The sequence below is a fragment of the Notolabrus celidotus genome, chromosome 13, assembly GCF_009762535.1.
Source record: "Notolabrus celidotus isolate fNotCel1 chromosome 13, fNotCel1.pri, whole genome shotgun sequence".
NCBI classification, from domain to species: Eukaryota; Metazoa; Chordata; class Actinopteri; order Labriformes; family Labridae; genus Notolabrus; species Notolabrus celidotus.
Genome location: NC_048284.1, coordinates 2,488,634 through 2,511,081, shown reverse-complemented (window position 1 = coordinate 2,511,081; position 22,448 = coordinate 2,488,634). Strand labels below are relative to the sequence as shown.

At 41.1% G+C, this 22,448-nt stretch overlaps 2 protein-coding genes across 2 annotated transcripts; both read right to left on the bottom strand.

The window, feature by feature from the left end:
• Positions 1-1,915: 1,915 nt before the first annotated feature.
• On the bottom strand, positions 1,916-17,709 carry smpdl3a (sphingomyelin phosphodiesterase acid like 3A). Its single transcript, XM_034699928.1, has 8 exons — positions 17,484-17,709; positions 15,080-15,293; positions 6,589-6,733; positions 6,245-6,341; positions 4,988-5,151; positions 4,671-4,851; positions 4,244-4,368; positions 1,916-2,744 (listed from the first exon to the last, which is right to left on the bottom strand). Exons 1-8 carry the CDS (start codon positions 17,623-17,625, stop codon positions 2,439-2,441), a joined length of 1,374 nt encoding a protein of 457 aa, XP_034555819.1. The 5' UTR covers positions 17,626-17,709; the 3' UTR covers positions 1,916-2,438.
• Positions 17,710-20,013: 2,304 nt separating this feature from the next.
• On the bottom strand, positions 20,014-21,715 carry LOC117824446 (fatty acid-binding protein, brain). Its single transcript, XM_034699929.1, has 4 exons — positions 21,556-21,715; positions 21,206-21,378; positions 20,776-20,877; positions 20,014-20,303 (listed from the first exon to the last, which is right to left on the bottom strand). Exons 1-4 carry the CDS (start codon positions 21,626-21,628, stop codon positions 20,253-20,255), a joined length of 399 nt encoding a protein of 132 aa, XP_034555820.1. The 5' UTR covers positions 21,629-21,715; the 3' UTR covers positions 20,014-20,252.
• Positions 21,716-22,448: the final 733 nt, after the last annotated feature.

Genomic DNA, 22,448 nt, shown 5'->3' with positions numbered 1-22,448 from the left:
CTGTCACTTGATCCCAGCAAATTTGCCCTAACCCAGTTAGCATCAATGGCTTCCATCTGTGGGTACTCGCTTACATTGTGTTCAAATATGTACGAATAAAGTGAGAAAATTACTTTATTCACGTCCGGCGTGAACACGACTTTAATCGAGCCAACGATGCATGGTTGGAAAAAAAAACAAGTGCGCTTTTAAACTCTGCAAGTTCCTGAAGGGACTGATATCAAACACATCCTCTATCAAAATAATCAATACAAGTTATCTTAAACATTTAACACAAGCTCAGAGCTTATCTACAGGAACACTGGGACACCTCTGCATTATTAGGGCCTGAGCACCGACACGCAGTGACAGCTGGGCGAGGCCCTATTGAAACCCTAAGGATTATTCTTCTTTGTTTCATACGCATCTTCTACCCCAAATGTGCCTGCCTCAATGTGGCCCAAAGCTCACAAAACTCTCCCCAAAATTCAGCCTTGAGAGAAATTTTGAAAGACATGAAGGATTACAGAACAACTTTGGACAAACTAAAAGAACAGAAGATTAAAAACATTGATATAACATTTAAAGAATCACTCTATGGAAGGTTTTAATGCCCTGATTCTTCTCTGACTGCACCTTACACATTGTTATAAAAGAATCAACACCATGAGCTGGACTGATGGAGGCATTTGGTCGTAATCAGATCATGCTGAAGTAGATCCTGGGATTAGGTTTAATCCATTAGTGCATTAGAGGAGAGACAGTTAACTCTTGTGATGGGAGTCTGCAGACGTGTGGATGCAAGCTGGTTTGTTTGTGATATGAAAGTGTCATGTTGTCGACCTGAGTGGTTGCATTTAACTGTTTCCTGTGAGAAACATGCAGATCATATTTAAAGACTAATTTACAGAGGAGCGTGAGACAAGGAAAGGGAGCTGTATAAGGTCACCAAAATCTCATCAGGTCTTCCCTGAGTCCAAGCTTGGACCAGCTCTTAGTTATGCTGCACACTGACACACTTGGATCCTGTCCTGCCTGTCACTCTAACTCTTCCTGTCCCATTAAAGTTCCTAACCATAGACCTTTCTGGAGTCCCTGAGCTCCCTTGTCTCGTAGGTTCCTCTGGATCTCTGCTGCTGTGGACATGCCAGACTCCAGCTGCTACAACTCCTACTATCAGTCTCACTATCATCTTTCTCTCTCTCTTCATCTCCCTCTATCCCTCTCTCCAACACGGTCTCAGCAGATGTGTGTCTAACATGAGTCTGGTCCTGCTGGAGGTTTCTGCCTGCTAAAGGAAGTTTGTCCTTGCCACTGTAACTTGCTAAATGCTGCAAAGTGACAGAGACCGAAACTGTTGTTGCATAATGCTGGAAACATAATGAGTGCTTTAACACAGGACCCAAAGAGGGTTCCTTGTTGGCTTTTGGAATCAGCCTCAAGTAGACACTCCAAGAGCTGGTAAGGAATCAGATTCGAGTCCCCATTGTAAATATTCTTATATATCACAGAGAGGACAAGTGTTTGGACTGACTGTCTGGAACCTTTTGGATCTGTAGAATCTCGGTGGAGACAGATGGCTCTCTAACACGAGTCTGGTTCTGCTTGAGGTTTCTGCCTGCTGCTGTGGACGTGCCAGACTCCAGCTGCTACAACTACTACTATCCGTCTCTCCACTATCATCTCTCTCTCTCTCTCTCTCTCTCTCTCTCAGCAAGATGTGTGTCTAACATGAGTCTGGTCCTGCTGGAGGTTTCTGCCTGTTAAAGGAAGTTTGTCCTTGCCACTGTAACTTGCTAAATGCTGCTCTTTGTTAAAAATAGAACATAGAGGACGGTGTAGACCTGCTCTGTTTGGAAAGAGTCTGAGGAGAACATTTGTTGTGATTTGGTGCTGAAACCTGACAGTTGGCTGGCTTCAAGTTATTTACAACATGTTTTGCGTGCATGAGTCCATTGTGCTTTATTTATGAGACTTATTCAATCTTGAATCCTGGAGTTTGTGATGTGCATTGGATCCGGATTACTGTTGTTTATAAAAAAAAGTGTCTGAGGTTGAAACAAAGTGAAGAAAAAAAACAGAAGCATGAAGGTAAAAATGTTGCAAAAAGCATCCTTTAGCAGCGACTTGGATATTAGACATTAGATATTGCACAATCATTCTCATTAGTTATCAGCTGGTGCAGACAATAACAACCCAGCCTCATAATGCCTCTGGTCATGGTAATCTCAAAGATATTTACAACAGATTCGGTTTGTGACTTGTGCTGGATCTGGATTCTTCTTGGTACCATCTTGGATAAACACAAAAGCATCAAAGTGAAAAAGTTGCACTTCATTTTGGAGCTGAAAAACTCTACATTCCCCTTTTTCTGATTCCAGCAGAGCAGATACAAAAAGAAAGATTCGAAGACAAACGTTCATCCTGAGTTAACCCTTCCTGTCTGAGCTGCACCCCTGCTACCACCCGCCCTGCGCGACACACTTAGAGTACGAGACCTGGTCCAGGTAGAGCACGGCACACACCTGGCTGAGCTTACAGCCTCCCTCACAGGTGATGCTGCTGTTGTATCCCACCATGTAGTGAGTGAAGTACTGATCGAAGGCTTTGGCCTGCGGCAGCCTGAAGCTCAGGCCCAGCTGGAGCAGGCTCAGCGGCCGCAGGTCAGTCAGTCCAAAAGCCTCGCTCATGATATATTCAAGCCTCCAGTCGGATCTTTGTTTCTCGTTGGCTTCCGTCAGATTCAGATAGTACTGCCAGATATCCTTCAGAGAGGAGAAAAGCAGCAGAGAGGAGGGGAGAGGGGGAGGGGGGGAGAGTCTTTTTGAATGCAAGAAGCTGTTTTTGTGCTCTGATTGACACCGTGATGAATCATCAAAAGAGACTTTCTTCTTCTGTTCTGATCGGAGGGAGGAGGGTTAGAGTCGGCTTCACTGTGAGAGACTGATTTAAGTTTTCAGGTCACTTTTTACTAAATTAAACTCTTTATTCTGTCAAACTTTTGGAATTTTAAGGTGTGTTGTAAAGGTTTCTAAATATTTCTTATTGCAGTTCTGTTTATACTTTATTAATATTTTATTTCCTTCCATTTTATTTGATCTTTATTTTTATTTTTTTATCTTTATTCTATTTTATTTAATCTTTATTTTATTTTTGTATCTTTATTCCATTTTATTTGATCTTTATTTTATTATATTATATTTGATTTCATATTTATTTTATTATATTTTATTGTAGCCTTATTTTTATTTTATTATATTTGATCTTTATTTTATTTAAAATTGTATTTTATTGTATTTGATCTTTATTTATTTTATTTGAATTTGTATTTTATTTTATCTTATTTGATATTTTCTTTTATTTTATTATATTTTATTTGATCTTTATTTATTAATTTTTTACAGTATCCTTATTTTATTTTATCTCTATTTTATTTTATTTGAATTTCTTTTTTATTTTATCTTGTTTTATTTGATATTTTATTGTATTTTATTATATTTTATTTGACCTTTTTTTTTTACAGTATCCTTATTTTATTTTAGTTGAATATTTATTTATTTTTAATTCAAATTTTTATTTTATTTTATCTTTATTTCATATTATTCAAATTTGTATTTAATTTTATTTTATCTCTATTTCATATTATTCAAATTTTTCTTTTCTTATATTTTATTTTATCTTTCTTTTGTATTTTTATTACAGCATCCTTATTTTATTTTATTTGAATTTTTATTTTATTTGAATTCAAATTTTTATTTGATTTTATCTTTATTTCATATTATTCAAATTTGCATTTAATTTTATTTTATCTCTATTTTATTTTATTTGAATCTCTATTTTATTTGATCTTATTTTATTTGATCTTTATTTTATTTTATTTTTAATTATATCTACATTTTATTCCTTCTTCTATTAATATCTAACTTTCTTACATACTGTTCATAAGAGTTCTGTAAAGCCCAAATTTTCCTCCCCAGGAAAAATAAAGTATTTCTGATTCTGATTCTGATTACCCGGCTTTCTTACTCATCTTCCAGCTGTGTAAGATGCTTGATTCTGATTGGTCAAAACCGCTTGACAATGGTTATTAACTTTCACTAACATGAGCAACACCAGAGTCTCCAGAGTTTGAGAGTCAAGTTGAAGATAACTTTCACATCACTCATCAAGACATGGATAGTGTGAACCATGAGCCCTGAGGACTTGGACTTCCTCAGACCGTCTTCACGCTAGGGTGAGCTGTTTTTCCTGTAGTGTGTCTTACCATCATAGCGTAGTCCTCAGGGTTGTACAGGTACATGCGGAAAGCCGGGTTGTTGGAGTACGGCTCCAAAACATGTTTGATGGGAGTCACAGCCGGAGCCACGAACAGAGAGTTCACAGGTTTACCTGCAGGATGAGAAACATGTGAAGGATTTCTAGGAGGTAAACGAGCTGGAGCTTCATAATCAGCTCACTGACATGTCATTAAATCTGTGAACTATGACTCAGGATGTAGAGAAGATGGTGCTTTGTAGGCAATCATCATTATAAGATGGTTTCATTCATAAAATCAAAAGACAGAAAACAGTGAAACACCGTCTGTGAGAATGATACCTGCTGTAAAGAGTTGTGACCGATCAGAGGTGTTTAATAACAGAAAGCATCCTCTCATATTGCCGACACACTTTAAAGCTTGTCTTGTTTTCTACCTTGTTGGTCCAGCAGCACCATGACGCTGTCTCGGTGCGTGTGTCCGTAGAAATGTCCTGCAACAACGTGACTGAACTCCCTGAAGATGGAGACCAGCCGCTCGTTGTGGCTCTTCCTTATAGCGGTGGTGCTTCTGGCAAAGGGCAGGAAGCCCACAGGAACATGAGCGATCACGTACACCTGGACGAGAAGGTAAACTCATTTAAATCCCAGAAGTCAGCGTGATCAGGTTTGTTCTCCTACATCAAAAAAAAGAAGCACAACAACATGTTCTGTAGCATCAGGATCTAAAGCATCACGAAGGAGTGCGTCAGACCTTCTCCAGGTCCTGAGCGGCTTTCTGCAGAGTCTTCTCCAGCCACTCAAACTGTCCTGCAGGATCCGTCATGTTCTCTGTGACTTTATCCGGACCGTAGTAGAGGATGGTGTTGAGACTGATGACCCGCAGACCCGGCTTCACCAGCTGAGAGTAAAAACCTCCTGCAGGCGCAGAAGAAAATACAGACTGAGGATTACTTTGTGCTCAAAACCGTTGAAGCTTTGCACATGGAAACAGCGCCCTAACATATGCAAACCTTAAAGGTGACATATCACGCTTTTTTCATCAACATATATTGGTCTAAGAGGTCCCCAAAACATGTCTTTAAAGTTTGTGCTCAAAAAAACACTTTGAAATCAGTGCTCTTCAATCTTCTTCAGTCCTCCTCAGAACACTCTGTTTTCTCTCTGACCACGCCCCCTCAGGAAGTGGATGTGCCCTCGGCTCTCCAGCACGTTGATCTAATGTTTACATGTTGTCTGAATATACACGGCTGCTCAGAGATCACGTTACTTCAACCCTCTGAATCTGATCCAGAATCTGATCCTGACGGAGAGGCGCCTGCAGCAGGACCTTTCTGAACCATTGGTCACAGATTTAGTGTTTCTTGTTGTTTTATTTATCAGTATGTCGACGTGTGTCTTGGTACACAGCTATGAACATGTAGCTATGTGGCTATGCTAACTAGCGCTAGCACTTATCCATGACAAATAAAAATCATCCACTAGATCTTCAAATCTGCAGATGTGGGGAGTAAAACCGACCTTTGTGTTTATTAAGACAGCCTACAACTAGCATGCCTCCCTCCTAAGCTCCTTGTTAGCACACATGTGTGCAGGGAATGAAAAACGGAGGAGGGGTTGAGTTGTATTTTATACAGTCTATGGGCTGAACAAGCTCCGAGCTCTGACTCCGTGACAGACCGGATATTGTTGTTACGTAACAAAAACACGGAAGTCTGAAACGGCTCGTTTCACACACATTTACAGAAAGGTGGAGAAATCAGAACAGGGGCAGAATGGATTCTTTTCATTTTCAGGGGGTTTGTAGACAGGGACACATATTTCAGGTAGAGAATCATTAAAAAGTCGATTTTGCATGATATGTCACCTTTAAAACAGTAACACACTCAGCGCTCAAACGCTGCTGAAAAGGATTTTCTACCCACAGTCATCACACCATGGATTTGAGAGAAGAGTTTAAACTGCTTCACTCTGACAGAAGCTCCAGGTACACGCTGATCAAACACGTCACCTTGTGAGAGCGTGAGCAGAGCTTCAGGCTGCAGCCAGGGCTTCCACAGCTCTGCAGCGGCTTTGTAGATCGCATTAGTGGAGGTGGGCATCTGGTCCTGAGGACGACAGAGTGGACACAAAAATATGAAGGACATCTTTGGGCTCTTTCATCCGAGGTGACACAGATAACAGTTATTAATGTGGAGGAATAAACATTAAAGTGATGTTAACCAGACATAAAGTTGAGGTGGTGAGGCGTCCTTCACTCTCATTATTAAGCAACTTAACTATCGTCTTAAATACTTCCTGTTTGGTTCCATATTTCAGGAATAAAGTCACACAAGCTAAAAGAGTCAAAGTTACCTGAGGCCAGTAGTCGTGGTTTCCCAAAGCAGGGTAGACGGTCAGGTTGGGGAAGTTCTGTAAGATGGTGTGGGTCATGTTACCGATCACCTGGATCACCAGGTCTGTGGACAGCTCGTCTGCAGGGACATGAGGAGGGCTGTCTCTGTGACGGAGGGAAAACAACATCCAGGGTTACAAACCCGGGTCACTCAAACCAGACTTTCAACACCTCCTCCTCCTCTTCCTCCTCAGTGACAGCCTGACATTAAGACATAACTCCTACGCCCTGTCCACACATGAATCAGCTCTAGGCGATGAAACCGGGAGGGGGTGTTGGCTTTAATTGTGAAAGTATCAATCAATCAATCTTTATCCATATAGCGTCAAATCACAACAAACATTATCCTCAGACTCTTTCCAAACAGAGCAGGTCTAGACCGTACTCTATGTTCTATTATTAACAAAGACCCAACATCAAGACAGGATCAGATCCAGTCCCACCTTACAGACAGGACTCAGTCTGATCTCATCTTAATCCACCATGAGCAGAGCACTTTGCAGCATTTAGCAAGTTACAGTGGCAAGGACAAACTTCCTTTAACAGGCAGAAACCTCCAGCAGGACCAGACTCATGTTAGACACACATCTGCTGAGACCGTGTTGGAGAGAGGGAGAGAGGGAGATGAAGAGAGAGAGAGATGATAGTGGGGAGACGGATAGTAGTGGTTGTAGCAGCTGGAGTCTGGAACGTCCACAGCAGCAGGAACCTACGGGACAAGGGAGCTCAGGGACTCCAGAAAGGTCTATGGTTAGTCACTTTAATGGGACAGGAAGAGAGAGGGGATCCCAGAGTGTCAGTTCCCCCAACAGTCTAAGCCTATAGCAGCATAACTAAGAGCTGGTCCAAGCCTGATCCAGCTCTAACTATAAGCTTTATCAAAAAAGGAAAGTTTGAAGCCTACTCTTAAAAGTAGAGAGGGTGTCTGCCTCCCGGACTCTGACTGGTAGATGATTCCAAAGGAGAGGGGCCTGATAACTGAAGGCTCTACCTCCCATACTACTTTTAGAGACTTTAGGCACGAAGAGCAGGCCTGCATGCTGGGAGCGTAGCGTTCTAGAGGGGTAATAGGGCACAAAGGGAGCTCAGGGACTCCAGAAAGGTCTATGGTTGGTAACTTTAATGGGACAGGAAGACCTAAAGTAAGTGACAGGCAGGAAAAAACAGGATCCCAGAGTGTCAGTTCCCCCAACAGTCTAAGCCTATAGCAGCATAACTAAGAGCTGGTCCAAGCCTGATCCAGCTCTAACTTTAAGCTTTATCAAAAAGGAAAGTTTGAAGCCTACTCTTAAAAGTAGAGAGGGTGTCTGCCTCCCGGACTCTGACTGGTAGATGATTCCAAAGGAGAGGGGTCTGATAACTGAAGGCTCTACCTCCCATACTACTTTTAGGTACTTTAGGTGCGACAAGCAGGCCTGCATGCTGGGAGCGTAGTATTCTAGAGGGGTAAAAGGTCACTATGAGCTCTTTAAGATACGAAGGTGTCTGAGCATTAGGAGCTTTGTAGGTCAGTAGGAGCCGGTATAGGGGAGCTAACACACGAGACAAGGGAGCTCAGGGACTCCAGAAAGATCTATGGTTAGTAACTTTAATGGGACGGGAAGAGTTAACAGGAAACTCAACACTTCCTGTAACTGCTTTATAAAAAAAGAGTCCAGGCGAGGAGAATGAGGCATGAGTCTGAATGTAAAACATCTACAGGAAGTCATGAGTTATCGTCAGCTCTGCCAGTAAAACCAAGAAAACCCTAATTTCCCATTTTCTCTTCTTGTCACATCAGACCGTCGGTGGTTGTCTCAGCGGAGCCGCACTAAGCTGAGCGGTGCTGCAGAAATGACGTGAGTTCCACCGTGCAGCGGAGTTCCCCTTTAAGTGAAAAGTCACACTCATGCAGGAAAGCTCAGAACAAAGCAGACTGTAACTTCAAACACAGAGAGAGACTCCCCGCTGTGAGGGATTAAGTGTTGGGTCATTTTATTAAGCGTGGTGTTAATCTCATGAATTCTTGGATTGGATGGTTCATAAACCGGTTGCTCGTTAGTAAAGAGCCGTACTCCTCCCCACCACTGATGCTTAGAAAAGTGCAGCCGCCCCAGGTTTCAGTACTCCATTTAGTCCTGAAATCATGTGTTTTTGTGCACGTTAAGATCACGTTCCAGTCTCATGAACGTCTGTCAAATTGTGGGTTTTCCTCTTCAGTGTACAAAAGGTATTAAAAGAGGAAGTGAAGTTAACTTTGCTGACACACAGGAAACCCCAAGACTGCCAAAACCCTGACTGTGACTCAAGTCTCGTGGGAAAGTGAAAGAGACGAAGACGTGAGTCAGATGAGCATGTTTCAACATAGACACAGGCACAGCCATGGCCCTAAATATGCAAATGTGTGCACATCTCTTTGCCTTTGTATCATCTGAAGAGCTAAAAAAATGTACCTCTGTGACGACCCCGCCTGCTCGTGGTTGTTTGTTTTGCTGGCGCTGGTTGGTGTAGCCGGGTGTTCCCCATGCACAACGCTCCACAGTTCTGTTTGCCTTTTACCTCCAACGCCTCACTCATACATCCAATCATGCACACCTTAAGACACCTTCATAAGGTCCTTCTCCTTTGGAATCATCTACCAGTCAGGGTCCGGGAGGCAGACACCCTCTCCACTTTTAAGAGTAGGCTTCAAACTTTCTTTTTTGATAAAGCTTATAGTTAGAGCTGGATCAGGCTTGGACCAAGTCTTAGTTATGCTGCTATAGGCTTAGACTGCCACACTGGGATCCTGTTTTTTCCTGCCTGTCACTTACTTTAGGTCTTCCTGTTCAATTAAAGTTACCAACCATAGACCTTTCTAGAGTCTCTGAGCTCCCTTTGTGCCCTATTACCCCTCTAGAACACTACGCTCCCAGAATGCAGGCCTGCTTGTCGTACCTAAAGTACCTAAAAGTAGTATGGGAGGTAGAGCCTTCAGTTATCAGGCCCTCTCCTTTGGAATCATCTACCAGTCAGAGTCCGGGAGGCAGACACCCTCACTAATTCTAAGAGTAGGCTTCAAACTTTCCTTTTTGATAAAGCTTATAGTTAGAGCTGGATCAGGCTTGGACCAGCTCTTAGTTATGCTGCTATAGGGTTAGACTGTTGGGGGCACTGACACTCTGGGATCCTGTTTTTTCCTGCCTGTCACTTACTTTAGGTCTGCCTGTCCCATTAAAGTTACTAACCGTAGACCTTTCTGGAGTCCCTGAGCTCCCTTTGTGCCCTATTACCCCTCTAGAACGTTACGCTCCCAACATGCAGGCCTGCTCATCGTACCTAAAGTACCTAAAAGTAGTATGGGAGGTAGAGCCTTCAGTTATCAGGCCCCTCTCCTTTGGAATCATCTACCAGTCAGGGTCCGGGAGGCAGACACCCTCTCCACTTTTAAGAGTAGGCTTCAAACTTTCCTTTTTGATAAAGCTTATAGTTAGAGCTGGATCAGGCTTGGACCAAGTCTTAGTTATGCTGCTATAGGCTTAGACTGCCACACTGGGATCCTGTTTTTTCCTGCCTGTCACTTACTTTAGGTCTTCCTGTTCCATTAAAGTTACCAACCATAGACCTTTCTAGAGTCTCTGAGCTCCCTTTGTGCCCTATTACCCCTCTAGAACACTACGCTCCCAACATGCAGGCCTGCTTGTCGTACCTAAAGTACCTAAAAGTAGTATGGGAGGTAGAGGCTTCAGTTATCAGGCCCCTCTCCTTTGGAATCATCTACCAGTCAAAGTCCGGGAGGCAGACACCCTCACTAATTCTAAGAGTAGGCTTCAAACTTTCCTTTTTGATAAAGCTTATAGTTAGAGCTGGATCAGGCTTGGACCAGCTCTTAGTTATGCTGCTATAGGGTTAGACTGTTGGGGGAACTGACACTCTGGGATCCTGTTTTTTCCTGCCTGTCACTTACTTTAGGTCTGCCTGTCCCATTAAAGTTACTAACCATAGACCTTTCTGGAGTCCCTGAGCTCCCTTTGTGCCCTATTACCCCTCTAGAACGCTACGCTCCCAGCATGCAGGCCTGCTCATCGTGCCTAAAATCTCTAAAAGTAGTATGGGAGGTAGAGCCTTCAGTTATCAGGCCCCTCTCCTTTGGATCATCTACCAGTCAGGGTCCGGGAGGCAGACACCCTCTCTACTTTTAAGAGTAGGCTTCAAACTTTCCTTTTTGATAAAGCTTATAGTTAGAGCTGGATCAGGCTTGGACCAGGTCTTAGTTATGCTGCTATAGGCCTATACTGTCCATTGCCTATACATATTTCCATCCATCCATCCATCCATCCATCCATCCATCTTCTTCCGCTTATCCGGGTCCGGGTAGCGGGGGGAGCAGTCTCAGCAGGGAAGCCCAGACATTCCTCTCCCCGGGCCACTTCCACCAGCTCTTCTGGGAGGATACCGAGGCGCTCCCAGGCCAGCTGAGAGACATAGTCTCGCCAGCGTGTCCTGGGCCTTCCCCGTGGCCTCCTCCCAGTCGGGCATGCCCGAAACACCTCCCCAGGGAGACGCCCGGGAGGCATCCTCTATTCATATTTGCCCATCATATATTTTATTTATTTATTTATTTTTTTGCAGTGACTCACGGCCAAATTCCACCAGATCCGTGTCCAGTAAGTCCACGATCTGTCACAGCACCGTATCTGAGAGGTTTCTATTCTAGTCAATGTGTTAACTTCCACTGGATCCACTCTGTTGCATTCCGGCTGCATATCTGATCCAGCAGGTCGGAGCCCTACGGATCAGATACACAAGACTTCTACTTTAGCTGGATGCCAGATGCCGGAGCACGACGCATCAATCTCAACAGAGCAGATGGAGCGGGACAGGAAGTCAGGTTTCACCAAAACACAATGAAAACATCCGGTTAATTTTCAGAATAAAACACTCTGTGTTATCACCAGATCGTATTTCACTTAACTACAACAACAAACCAAAGTCATGATGAGCGGAGCCAGTTCTGTTGGAAGTCTGATGTTAGTGTCTCTTCCTGTTTCTTGTCATCGATTTAAAGTGAGTACAGAAAGGAAGTTGGACATTTTAACATGGGACCCATTGGGGATTCCTCAGCTTTTGGTCACAGCCTCAAGTGGACACTTGAGGAACTGCAGTTTTTTTGCACTTCCATTTTTTAACACTGCAGATTGCTGCTTTGGGTGAGGGCATGATTATGGATGGATGAAAGAATGGATGGTGGGAATATATTTGCATAACTGAAGCTGTATTGTATTTTAATTCCACACATGATTTACTTCTTGTAAAAACGTGGCACAAACTTCCCCCACAAAGCAAAACGCCTGCCTCCAGTTCAGTGGGTGAAAAGGTTGTGTAGCTTCAAGCAGAGAAGAGCAGAGTGGGACAGACAGGCTCATCTCCCACCAGCTTTAAGCATGTGGTCTGCCCCAGCTGTCAATGACTCATGGGACGTTGCTTAAGGAGATATATCAGACTGAGCAGAGGGACGTTCTTCATGCATACTGCGGTTCCCAAAAGGACCTATAAATACACCTAATCGTGGACACTCAATGAAGTTGTCACACTGGTTAGAGTACCAGGGGGTAAAAGCTGCTACTCCTGCACTTTCGGTCGATAAACATGTGTTGCAAAAGCTTCCCAAAGGTCGAAACTGTGCAAACAACAACAACAACAACATAATCCATCACAAGAAGAGAGAGGAGGAGCTGGACGAAGCATGCAAACAAACAACATCCAGCAGCTACCCGCACATATTTGTGACATGACTCTGTAGTGGAAGTCACTGCATGAAAAACAGACATGACTCTGTAGTGGAAGTCACCGCATTAAAAAACAGACATGACTCTGGAGTGGAAGTCACTGCATTAAAAAAAGACATGACTCTGTAGTGGAAGTCACTGCATTAAAAACAGACATGACTCTGTAGTGGAAGTCACTGCATTAAAAAGAGACATGACTCTGTAGTGGAAGTCACTGCATTAAACACAGACATGACTCTGTAGTGGAAGTCACTGCATTAAAAACAGACATGACTGTAGTGGAAGTCACTGCATTAAAAACAGACATGACTCTGTAGTGGAAGTCACTGCTTTAAGAACAGACATGACTCTGTAGTGGAAGTCACTTCATTAAAAACAGACATGACTCTGTAGTGGAAGTCACTGCATTAAAAACAGACATGACTCTGTAGTGGAAGTCACTGCATTACAAACAGACATGACTCTGTAGTGGAAGTCACTGCATTAAAAACAGACATGACTCTGTAGTGGAAGTCACTGCATTAAAAACAGACATGACTCTGTAGTGGAAGTCACTGCATTAAAAACAGACATGACTCTGTAGTGGAAGTCACTGCATTAAAAACAGACATGACTCTGTAGTGGAAGTCACTGCATTAAAAACAGACATGACTGTAGTGGAAGTCACTGCATTAAAAACAGACATGACTCTGTAGTGGAAGTCACTGCATTAAACACAGACATGACTTTGTAGTGGAAGTCACTGCATTACAAACAGACATGACTCTGTAGTGGAAGTCACTGCATTAAAAACAGACATGACTCTGAAGTGGAAGTCACTGCATTAAAAACAGACATGACTCTGTAGTGGAAGTCACTGCATTAAAAACAGACATGACTCTGTAGTGGAAGTCACTGCATTAAAAACAGACATGACTGTAGTGGAAGTCACTGCATTAAAAACAGACATGACTCTGTAGTGGAAGTCACTGCATTAAAAACAGACATGACTTTGTAGTGGAAGTCACTGCATTACAAACAGACATGACTCTGTAGTGGAAGTCACTGCATTAAAAACAGACATGACTCTGTAGTGGAGGTCACTGCATTAAAAACAGACATGACTCTGTAGTGGAAGTCACTGCATTAAAAACAGACATGACTCTGTAGTGGAAGTCACTGCATTAAAAACAGACATGACTCTGTAGTGGAAGTCACTGCATTAAAAACAGACATGACTCTGTAGTGGAAGTCACTGCATTAAAAACAGACATGACTCTGTAGTGGAAGTCACTGCATTAAATATAGACATGACTCTGTAGTGGAAGTCACTGCATTAAAAACAGACATGACTCTGAAGTGGAAGTCACTGCATTAAAAACAGACATGACTCTGTAGTGGAAGTCACTGCGTTAAAAAACAGACATGACTCTGTAGTGGAAGTCACTGCATTAAAAACAGACATGACTCTGTAGTGGAAGTCACTGCATTAAAAACAGACATGACTCTGTAGTGGAAGTCACTGCGTTAAAAAACAGACATGACTCTGTAGTGGAAGTCACTGCATTAAAAACAGAGATGACTGTAATGGAAGTCACTGCATTAAAAACAGACATGACTCTGTAGTGGAAGTCACTGCATTAAACACAGACGTGACTCTGTAGTGGAAGTCACTGCATTAAAAACAGACATGACTCTGTAGTGGAAGTCACTGCATTAAAAACAAACATGACTCTGTAGTGGAAGTCACTGCATTAAAAACAGACATGACTCTGTAGTGGAAGTCACTGCATTAAAAACAGACATGACTCTGAAGTGGAAGTCACTGCATTAAAAACAGACATGACTCTGTAGTGGAAGTCACTGCATTAAAAAACAGACATGACTCTGTAGTGGAAGTCACTGCATTAAAAACAGACATGACTCTGTAGTGGAAGTCACTGCATTAAACACAGACATGACTCTGTAGTGGAAGTCACTGCATTAAAAACAGACATGACTCTGTAGTGGAAGTCACTGCATTAAAAACAGACATGACTCTGTAGTGGAAGTCACTGCATTAAAAACAGACATGACTCTGTAGTGGAAGTCACTGCATTAAAAACAGACATGACTCTGTAGTAGAAGTCACTGCATTAAAAACAGACATGACTCTGTAGTGAAAGTCACTGCATTAAAAAACAGACATGACTCTGGAGTGGAAGTCACTGCATTAAAAACAGACATGACTCTGTAGTGGAAGTCACTGCATTAAAAACAGACATGACTCTGTAGTGGAAGTCACTGCATTAAAAACAGACATGACTCTGTAGTGGAAGTCACTGCATTAAAAACAGACATGACCCATGTTTGTTATATAACTCTGTTTTTGGTGCAGCTTAACCTCAAGCTTAACCTTAACCTCCTACAGGAAGTGGGGAAGATTCGAAGTGACTGAACTTACCAGAAACTTCCTCATTCTGTCAATCTAAAACCCTCGTCTGGTTTTGTTTGGTGTCACTTACACACACAGAGGTTAACAGGTTACATGACTGTGAAAAGAAGAGGAAATGAAACCACTGCAAAGCCACAATGACTGTTGTTATTAGCTTGTTAACCACGTCTCTGACCCCTCAGACGCAACCAAATATAACTGGCTCAGTATTCGGACCTGTTATCGTCAGGGACGCTCTACAGAGCCTTAAGACAGAATAAATATAACAACATTAACCCTCAGTGTACTGACCCCGTCCATACGATGAAGTCCTCCGGCTGTGTGAGGGGAGCCATGTGAGCGAAGGCTGACTGGATCAGGAGGTAGGGAGAGTCACATAAGAAGTCTCCATACACGCCGGCGTTGGTGGCCGGGACTCCTTTGGAGGAGAAGCAGACCTTGGTGGGGTCCGGGGCCAGGTGGTAGGTGGGGTCCAGGTGGAGGTCTGTGATGTGCCAGAAGCGGCCTTGAAGGTGGGAAGGGAAGACGGTACAAAGGAGATTAATAATAATGATTAGGACTACCACTATGGGGGGCACAGATTCAGAGCTTTTGATGAGTAGTTCACTTCAGACAAGCTTAGGGGTCAACGTCTGACTTTATCTCTTACTTTGTTACAAGACTGAAGCATTTAATTATATAAATTAGATGTGCAAAAGTTGTTTTTTGGATAAAACATTAAAGTCAAACTTAAATATGTCTCAGAACTTTTTCATAATAAGCTAAATTACATCATTTGTAAGCTTCTTTGGATTGTTCAGAGTAGGGATGTTAACAATTAATGGATTATCAATTAATTGATTGTTAAGAACTTACTCTAACACATTTTTTTAGCTTGTTTTGAACATTTTGAACACCTCAATACGATCTGTAGATATTCAATATTGTCAGTTATATACACTGTGTCGTGAAGGAAAATTTGATTCAGGGGAAAAAAAACACATTTGGCATTGTTTTTGACTGAAAAATTTGACTTTTTTTTATGATTAATCAATAATTGATTGTTAACATTTCCAAAGATTGATAACAGAAGATGCTTGAAATTTACATCCCTAGTTTAGAGTGTTTTTATATGTTATAAATGTTTTAAATAAAGTGAATGTGTGTCCTTATAAAGGGTATGTGTGTTTGATGGGGATTTATTTGATCTGCTACACTCTAATATTTCGTTGGACCGTCTTTAGCTTTGAGTACAGAGCACATCGTTTTGATAAGCTTCTGTAAGGTCACAACATTTATTTCCATCCAGAGTTGCATACATTTTCTGCCAAGATCTTGTATTGATGATGGGAGAGTCGGACCCATAGACTGTATAATATCCTTATGTGTCTGAAGCGCCGTTTTGAAGCCAATCGTCAGCGGGCGCCATATTGGAATTCTCCACTCAACCTAACTTCGTCCAAGCTAGTGTGAGGTAAAGAGCCTTTTCGCTAACAGCTACAGTGTTCCCGCCTGTCAATCAAGTCAGGCATGCCCTTATTTGGGCAAAACTTGTAAGTTTAATATCTTCAAAACTACTGTGTTATAAATAAATTCACACCCCGTACAGTGTGTGCTGGGGGAGAAATGAGCTATTCAGACTGAAATAATTTTTTGAACCAGGCTGTAAACATGTTTATTTCTGCTGTAAAGATCGTCTTCTTTGAATGGGTGTGCATGTGGTTTCCTGTGTTTCTGCAGCCAGCCTCTAGTGGACGCTCGATGAACTGCAGTTTTTAGCACTTCTGCATGAGCTTCATATTGGGCTTCCGGAGGTTGCTGCTTGGTTTCTCTGCTTGGCGCAGTCTTCTCCAGCACATCCCAAAGATTCTCAATGGGGGCTGAGGTCTTAGAGTACGCCCGCACCATCAGGGAGGAAAAACTCCACTGATGGAAAGACCTGGTCCTTCAGGATATGTTGCTGAACCTAGACCTGACCAACTGCAGCAACCCCAGATTATACCCCCGCTTGGTTTGTCCTCTCAGGGCAGTCTTCTCCAGCACATCCCAAAGATTCTCAATGGGGGCTGAGGTCTTGGAATACGCCCGTACCATCAGGGAGGAAAAACTCCACTGATGACATGACCTGGTCCCTCAGAATACATTGCTGATTCTAGACCTGACCAACTGCAGCAACCCCAGATCAAAACACAGGCTTGTACAGTAGGCACTAGGGCATCATCTGCCTCTCTTCTTACCCTGATGGGCCCATCACTCTGGATCAGGGTCAATCTGGACTCGTCAGACCACATGACCTTCTTCCAGACGTGCCGTGTATATCACAGGGCGGATGTATTAACCAAATTTGTGCTTCCTTCATGTTTAGTTTAACAATGCTTGAAAGGTCTGTTGCTGAAGTCCATTTAAAAAACTGTAAATTCATACATTTTTTAACATTTACAGATAAAATGTTAATTTAATTACACATTTTTACACTTTATACAAATGCAGTGTATCTTAGGACAAATTCGGCTTATATTACTCACTTTAAGAAGCTGTATATTTTAATAAAATTGAGAATGCACAATTCATTCTCACATAATTTATACTGCTAAAAGAGCCTAGAAGATAAAGCAAACTTCCTGATGCACAGGTAAACACAGGTTTTTCAGTGAGTTCTGACACATGGAGGACAAAGTGTTACATTAACACCTGAGTCCTCATGATTTCCACTCACCTGTCCCCGGCAGGGGGCTTCCTCCTGCGGGCGCAGCCTCGAGCAGAGCCGCGCTGAGCAGCAGCAGCAGAAACACGCAGAGTTTGATCATGTTCTCTGAGTTAGATCCTCTAAAAGTGCTGCTATCACAAGGCAAAGACATGAACTACAGTCACACTTCACTGTGGGTCATTCTCCTCTGATGTAAACAAGGAAGTGCAGCAGGGGAGAGGTCACGTGACGTTCTGTGTGTTTGGAAACTCAGGGGGCGGGGCTTAGGAAGATCAGCTTCAGAGCAGGAAGAAAAAAAACTATAGAGGGATACATAAACTTATTTTTTAAGATTATTTTGTAAACATATGTTATATTTATTTTTACATTTTTACAGGGTATATAAAAAATGTATCAAAACATACAGAAATACATAAAATAAAATAATGTTGATAAAATTAAGAGATAAGTTTTTTACACTGAAAGCTACGGAAGAGGATTAGGGCCACTTAAATTAAATAAAATAAGCTCCAAAATTATATTTTTTTTATTGTTATTATAACAATAAACAGAAATAAGTTAGAATTCTGAGATTAAAGGGAGAATTCTGAGAAGAAAAAAAAGTCAGAATTCTTAAGTTTTTTCTTCCTGACATTAATCTCAGAATTCTGACTTTTTTTTTTCTTCATATTTCTGAATTTCTTATCAGAATTCCAATATTTTTCTTAAAATTCCGACTTTGATCTAAAAACTCTGACTTTTTTCTGTATATTATAATAATAAAAAATATATATTGGACCTTATTTCATTTTTCCAGTGGCCCTACTCCTCTTCCATAGCTTTCAGTTTAAAAAACTTCTCTCATAACTTTTTCAACATTATTTTATTTTATGTGTTTCTGTATGTTTTGGTATATTTTGTACATACCCTGTAAAATGTAAAAATCAATAAAATACGTGTTTACAAAAAAAAAAATGACATGCTCATTTTTAAATCTTCAAAAACGAAGCTGTTGCATCTCACTACAGTTTTTTCTTTTTCTTTTCTTTATTATTATAATATACAGAAAAAGTTAGAATTTTAAGAAAAAGTTAGAATTTTAAGAAAAAGTCAGAATTTTAAGAAAAAGTCAGAATTTTCAGAAAAAGCCAGAATTTTTAGAAAAAGTCAGAATTCTGAGATTAAAGTCAGGAAGGAAAAACTTTAGAATTCTGACTTTTTTCTCAAAATTCTGAATTTAATCTCAAAATACTGTCTTTAATCTCAGAATAATAATAAAAAAAATATACATTGGACCTTAATTTACTCTAATTTTTTTCAGTGGCCCTAATCCTCTTCAGTAGAAAGCACTAAGAATAAATGAAAAATAAATAAAGGTAATGCTTAAATTGTCAGAGTACATTTTAAATAATTCCAGACAAAACCTCACAGTAAATAAAATTATATTAAAAAAAAATCTAAACTAAAATACATTAAAAAATTATAAAATCAAAAATATAAATACAATAAAATAAAGGTATAAATATCTACATTTTGGAGATATTAAGATTACAAGTTTTGCCCAAATAAGGACATGCCTTGATTGACAGGCGGGAACACTGTAGCTGTTAGCATGAAGGCTAAAGGCCCGCCTCTTTACCTCACACTAACTTGGGTTGAGTTCAGCATTTCCAATATGGCTGCCGCCGCCGATTGGCTTCAAAACAGAGCTTCAGGAACAGATGGGTGACGTCACGGATACTACGTCCATTTATTATACAGCCTATGGGACAAATAGTAACAAAGGCTCTATATGAAATACACCCTTCAGAAGACCAATAAGGCTGAATACTTCAGTTCTGCCTTTCTTAGATTACTTTAAGAATAATATTAAGGTTGTTCTTATGTGCTGTTTTTAATGTCAGTTTTTGGTCTATTAGTGCATGTGTGGTATTTCATGATGCTTAACCACCTTAAAGGACATTAAGGAACACCAGAACTGACGCAGCATTGCCAAATTCAACGGAGGCTTCGTTTATGGAGCTCCAGGAAGTGACAACGCTGATTTTACCTCCCCTCACATGACCTCTAATGACCCCTGACAACCCAAACATAGATAAAGCTGAGCAACCAAAGCTGAGTGATTAACATTTCATGACATAAACATTTGTGGTAGACTCTGGGACTCTCACACACACTTAGCAGGAACATACTCTGAAGTCTGTGGAGAGCGTGAGTGAGGTGGATGGAATCCGGCCAACCTGTCTTAATAAGGTCAGTTTGGCCTCATGCAGAGAAAGTTATTCTGCCCCCCTCCCTTTTAGGTTAAAGGTCAAGATTTGAGCCTGATAGGGAGACTGGACTCCTGGTTTATCATCCTCATATCTACCAGGATGAAATATACATTAGGTTGAGTCGTGTGCCTCATGTTCAGGCTGCAGCCCTCAAAGTGATGACCCAAGGTTTGACTACCATCCTCCTCATCTCTTGTCCCAGTTTCTGACTCTGTTCACGATCTAATCTCTGGACAACAGCATGAAGAAGCCCCAAAAACTCACCCAAAGATAAGAAGAGACACAAATGAAGTCTGTGTTTTTTTATTTTTACGTTTTCACACAGGTTTACAAAGACGATCCATCCATCACGACAGAAATGTTTCATATAAAAAAAAAAATTCTTACAAAACATGTGCAGCCTGTAGGGGGCGCACATGTGCAGGAGGATGAAGTGCAAAAGAGAAGCAAACAGTCAATAATAATTATAAAATCAACACTTCTTGGGGCCGGGTTTGGAGCGCCGTGGGTCGGTCGGTCGGGGCTCTCATGCCTTCTCGTAGCTTCGCACCGCGTGGATGTCTTCGAAGGTCAGATTCTGCAGACGACAGGAAAGAGAGTTTGAACTCCTCTGAACTTTGCATTGCAACATTAAAGCAACCGAAACCAATAAAGCGACACACAGCAAACTCTGCACGGCTCATTTTATTCTTTGCATTTAAAAAAAGTATTGATTTTGATTAAAATGCGTCCAAAATGGGGCTTTTTACAACTTCTTTATTCGCCTAAAATGTGTTTTATTTGAAAAGGTAGAGAAATAAACTCAATGCACAAGTTTTAACACACAATTAAGAGTCTTAAAAGTTGTATTTCTCCTTTAAAGCATGCAGAAAGTGAAATGTTTTACCCTTCATTGTGAGATATTCAAGATTAAAGTGATTTTTTGGTGTAAAATCTCAAAAAGAAACATTCAGATTCGTACTCTCTGTGTAATTTAAGTCACATACTTAAGCTAAATCAAACAAAAGTAAAACAGCAATAAATGTAAGATCAAGGGATATTCGTCTCACCATGACCATCTTGCCGTCCTTGATCTCCCTGACGAACTTGGTCTCTTTGCCGTCCCACTTCTGGACGTGGACCAGCTTGTCTCCATCCATAGTCACCGTGGACTGAAAGACAAAAGACAAAGGTTGAACTGAAGCTGAAAATCAGACTCTGGTCTGGTCTATATCCTGACATCTGAAGATGTCAACTCTCATCACTGACCTGATGATGCAAACAAAGAAACACCCGACTCCAAGTTTGTGCAGAACCTCAAAATCTAAGCAGGTTTTGTACAAATGTACACATTTATATCGCCCCTGCAAAACCCTGGTGTTACATGTGATGATGTGCACTAAAGATGTGTCCATCCTCCCACTCCTTTCTGTCCTTTTTGACTAAATAACCAGAATATTATGCAGAATTACTCAAAGTTAGATTTTCACGTCCTCTTACTTTGCAGTTTCTGTCATCCGCGGTGGTCTCATCGAACTCCTCTCCCAGCTTGAAGGAGATCTCTGTGTTCTTGAAGGTGCTCTGGGTGCGGACCACCACCTTGTCACCCTCCTGGCTGATGATCACCGTGGGCTTGGTGACATTTCCGACCTGTCGGGTGGCAAAGCCAACGCCTGATGCGGGGAGACACGGGTGGGAAATGAGCGTTAGTGTGCTTGTTTTGTGATAAAGTCAGAAAAATGTGAAAAATGAAGACCCTGATGTTTCCCTTTGTTTGAGCAAAGTCACACAAAGAAGAGATGAAAAAGAAAGGAAATGGAAAGAGAACTAAAAAGAAAAGCTCTACTCACCGAGAGCTTTCATGTAGTCATCAAAGTTCTCGCTGTCGACCAGTTTCCAGGTGGCACAGAAGGAGTCGACCATGGTGAAGCTTTGCAGAGAGGCAGAGTAATCTCCAAAGTGAACTGAACAAGCTGCAGCTTCTGCAAGTTTCCCTCTGGAGTTATTGTTCTGCTGCTTATTATTATGCATGCAGGTGGGCGGAGCTAGCGTCCCATTGGCTCAGGAGATTTCCTCTGAGTTTTTATTGGGTGTTTGAATTGGGTCACGGTCTTATAGAGACCCCTTAAATTAGCTCATTTGTAGGACTAATGATGTAATCACTCTGGTTTATGGGTGTCAGTCGGGTTTGTTGGGGTGAGGCGGGGTGCTTTCTGTTTCTGAGCCAAAGAAAATACACTTACATGAGACAGATAGAGTCACATTAAAAACACAACTACTATTTCAAGGTTAGTGTGCCTTTATTTGTTGTCTTTTAATTAAACATTTAGTTCTGGTGTTTGTTTCTTTAAATGCAACTTTAATACTTTTCAAATCCTGGAGTCCTATGAGGGCAAAAAGAAAAAAAAGGGTGTAAAAATGAGAAAAGATAAATGTAAATATAAAGAGGAAAAAGTAAAATAAATATGTTAATTAAATATGTATCAATATAAAAATGAATTAAAGAAAATAACAAAATAATTTACAAAAATACATATAAAATTAATAAATAAAGGCATTATAAATGTGCTAACATGGCTAAATATTAAGCAGAATAATTAAAATAATAATAAATATATATATTAAAATGTTTGAATACAAAGGATTTTATACAAAATAAAAAAGTAAAAAAAATTGTGGGAATAAAAAGATAATTTAATATCAATATTAAAAGGAAAAGAACATTTGGAGATCATTAAAAACA

Bases quoted from the DNA above. Each gene is read 5' to 3' on its own strand.
- smpdl3a (XM_034699928.1), bottom strand. From the start codon at position 17,625: ATGTCTTTGCCTTGTGATAGCAGCACTTTTAGAGGATCTAACTCAGAG. The intron at 6,342-6,588 runs GTAACTTTGACT...TGTCGTCCTCAG, and splicing joins ACCACGACTACTGGCCTCAG to GACCAGATGCCCACCTCCAC. The intron at 5,152-6,244 runs GTGACGTGTTTG...CTGCGCCTGCAG, and splicing joins TCTGCTCACGCTCTCACAAG to GAGGTTTTTACTCTCAGCTG.
- LOC117824446 (XM_034699929.1), bottom strand. From the start codon at position 21,628: ATGGTCGACTCCTTCTGTGCCACCTGGAAACTGGTCGACAGCGAGAAC. The intron at 21,379-21,555 runs GTGAGTAGAGCT...TCCCCGCATCAG, and splicing joins TGACTACATGAAAGCTCTCG to GCGTTGGCTTTGCCACCCGA. The intron at 20,878-21,205 runs GTAAGAGGACGT...TTTGTCTTTCAG, and splicing joins CGGATGACAGAAACTGCAAA to TCCACGGTGACTATGGATGG.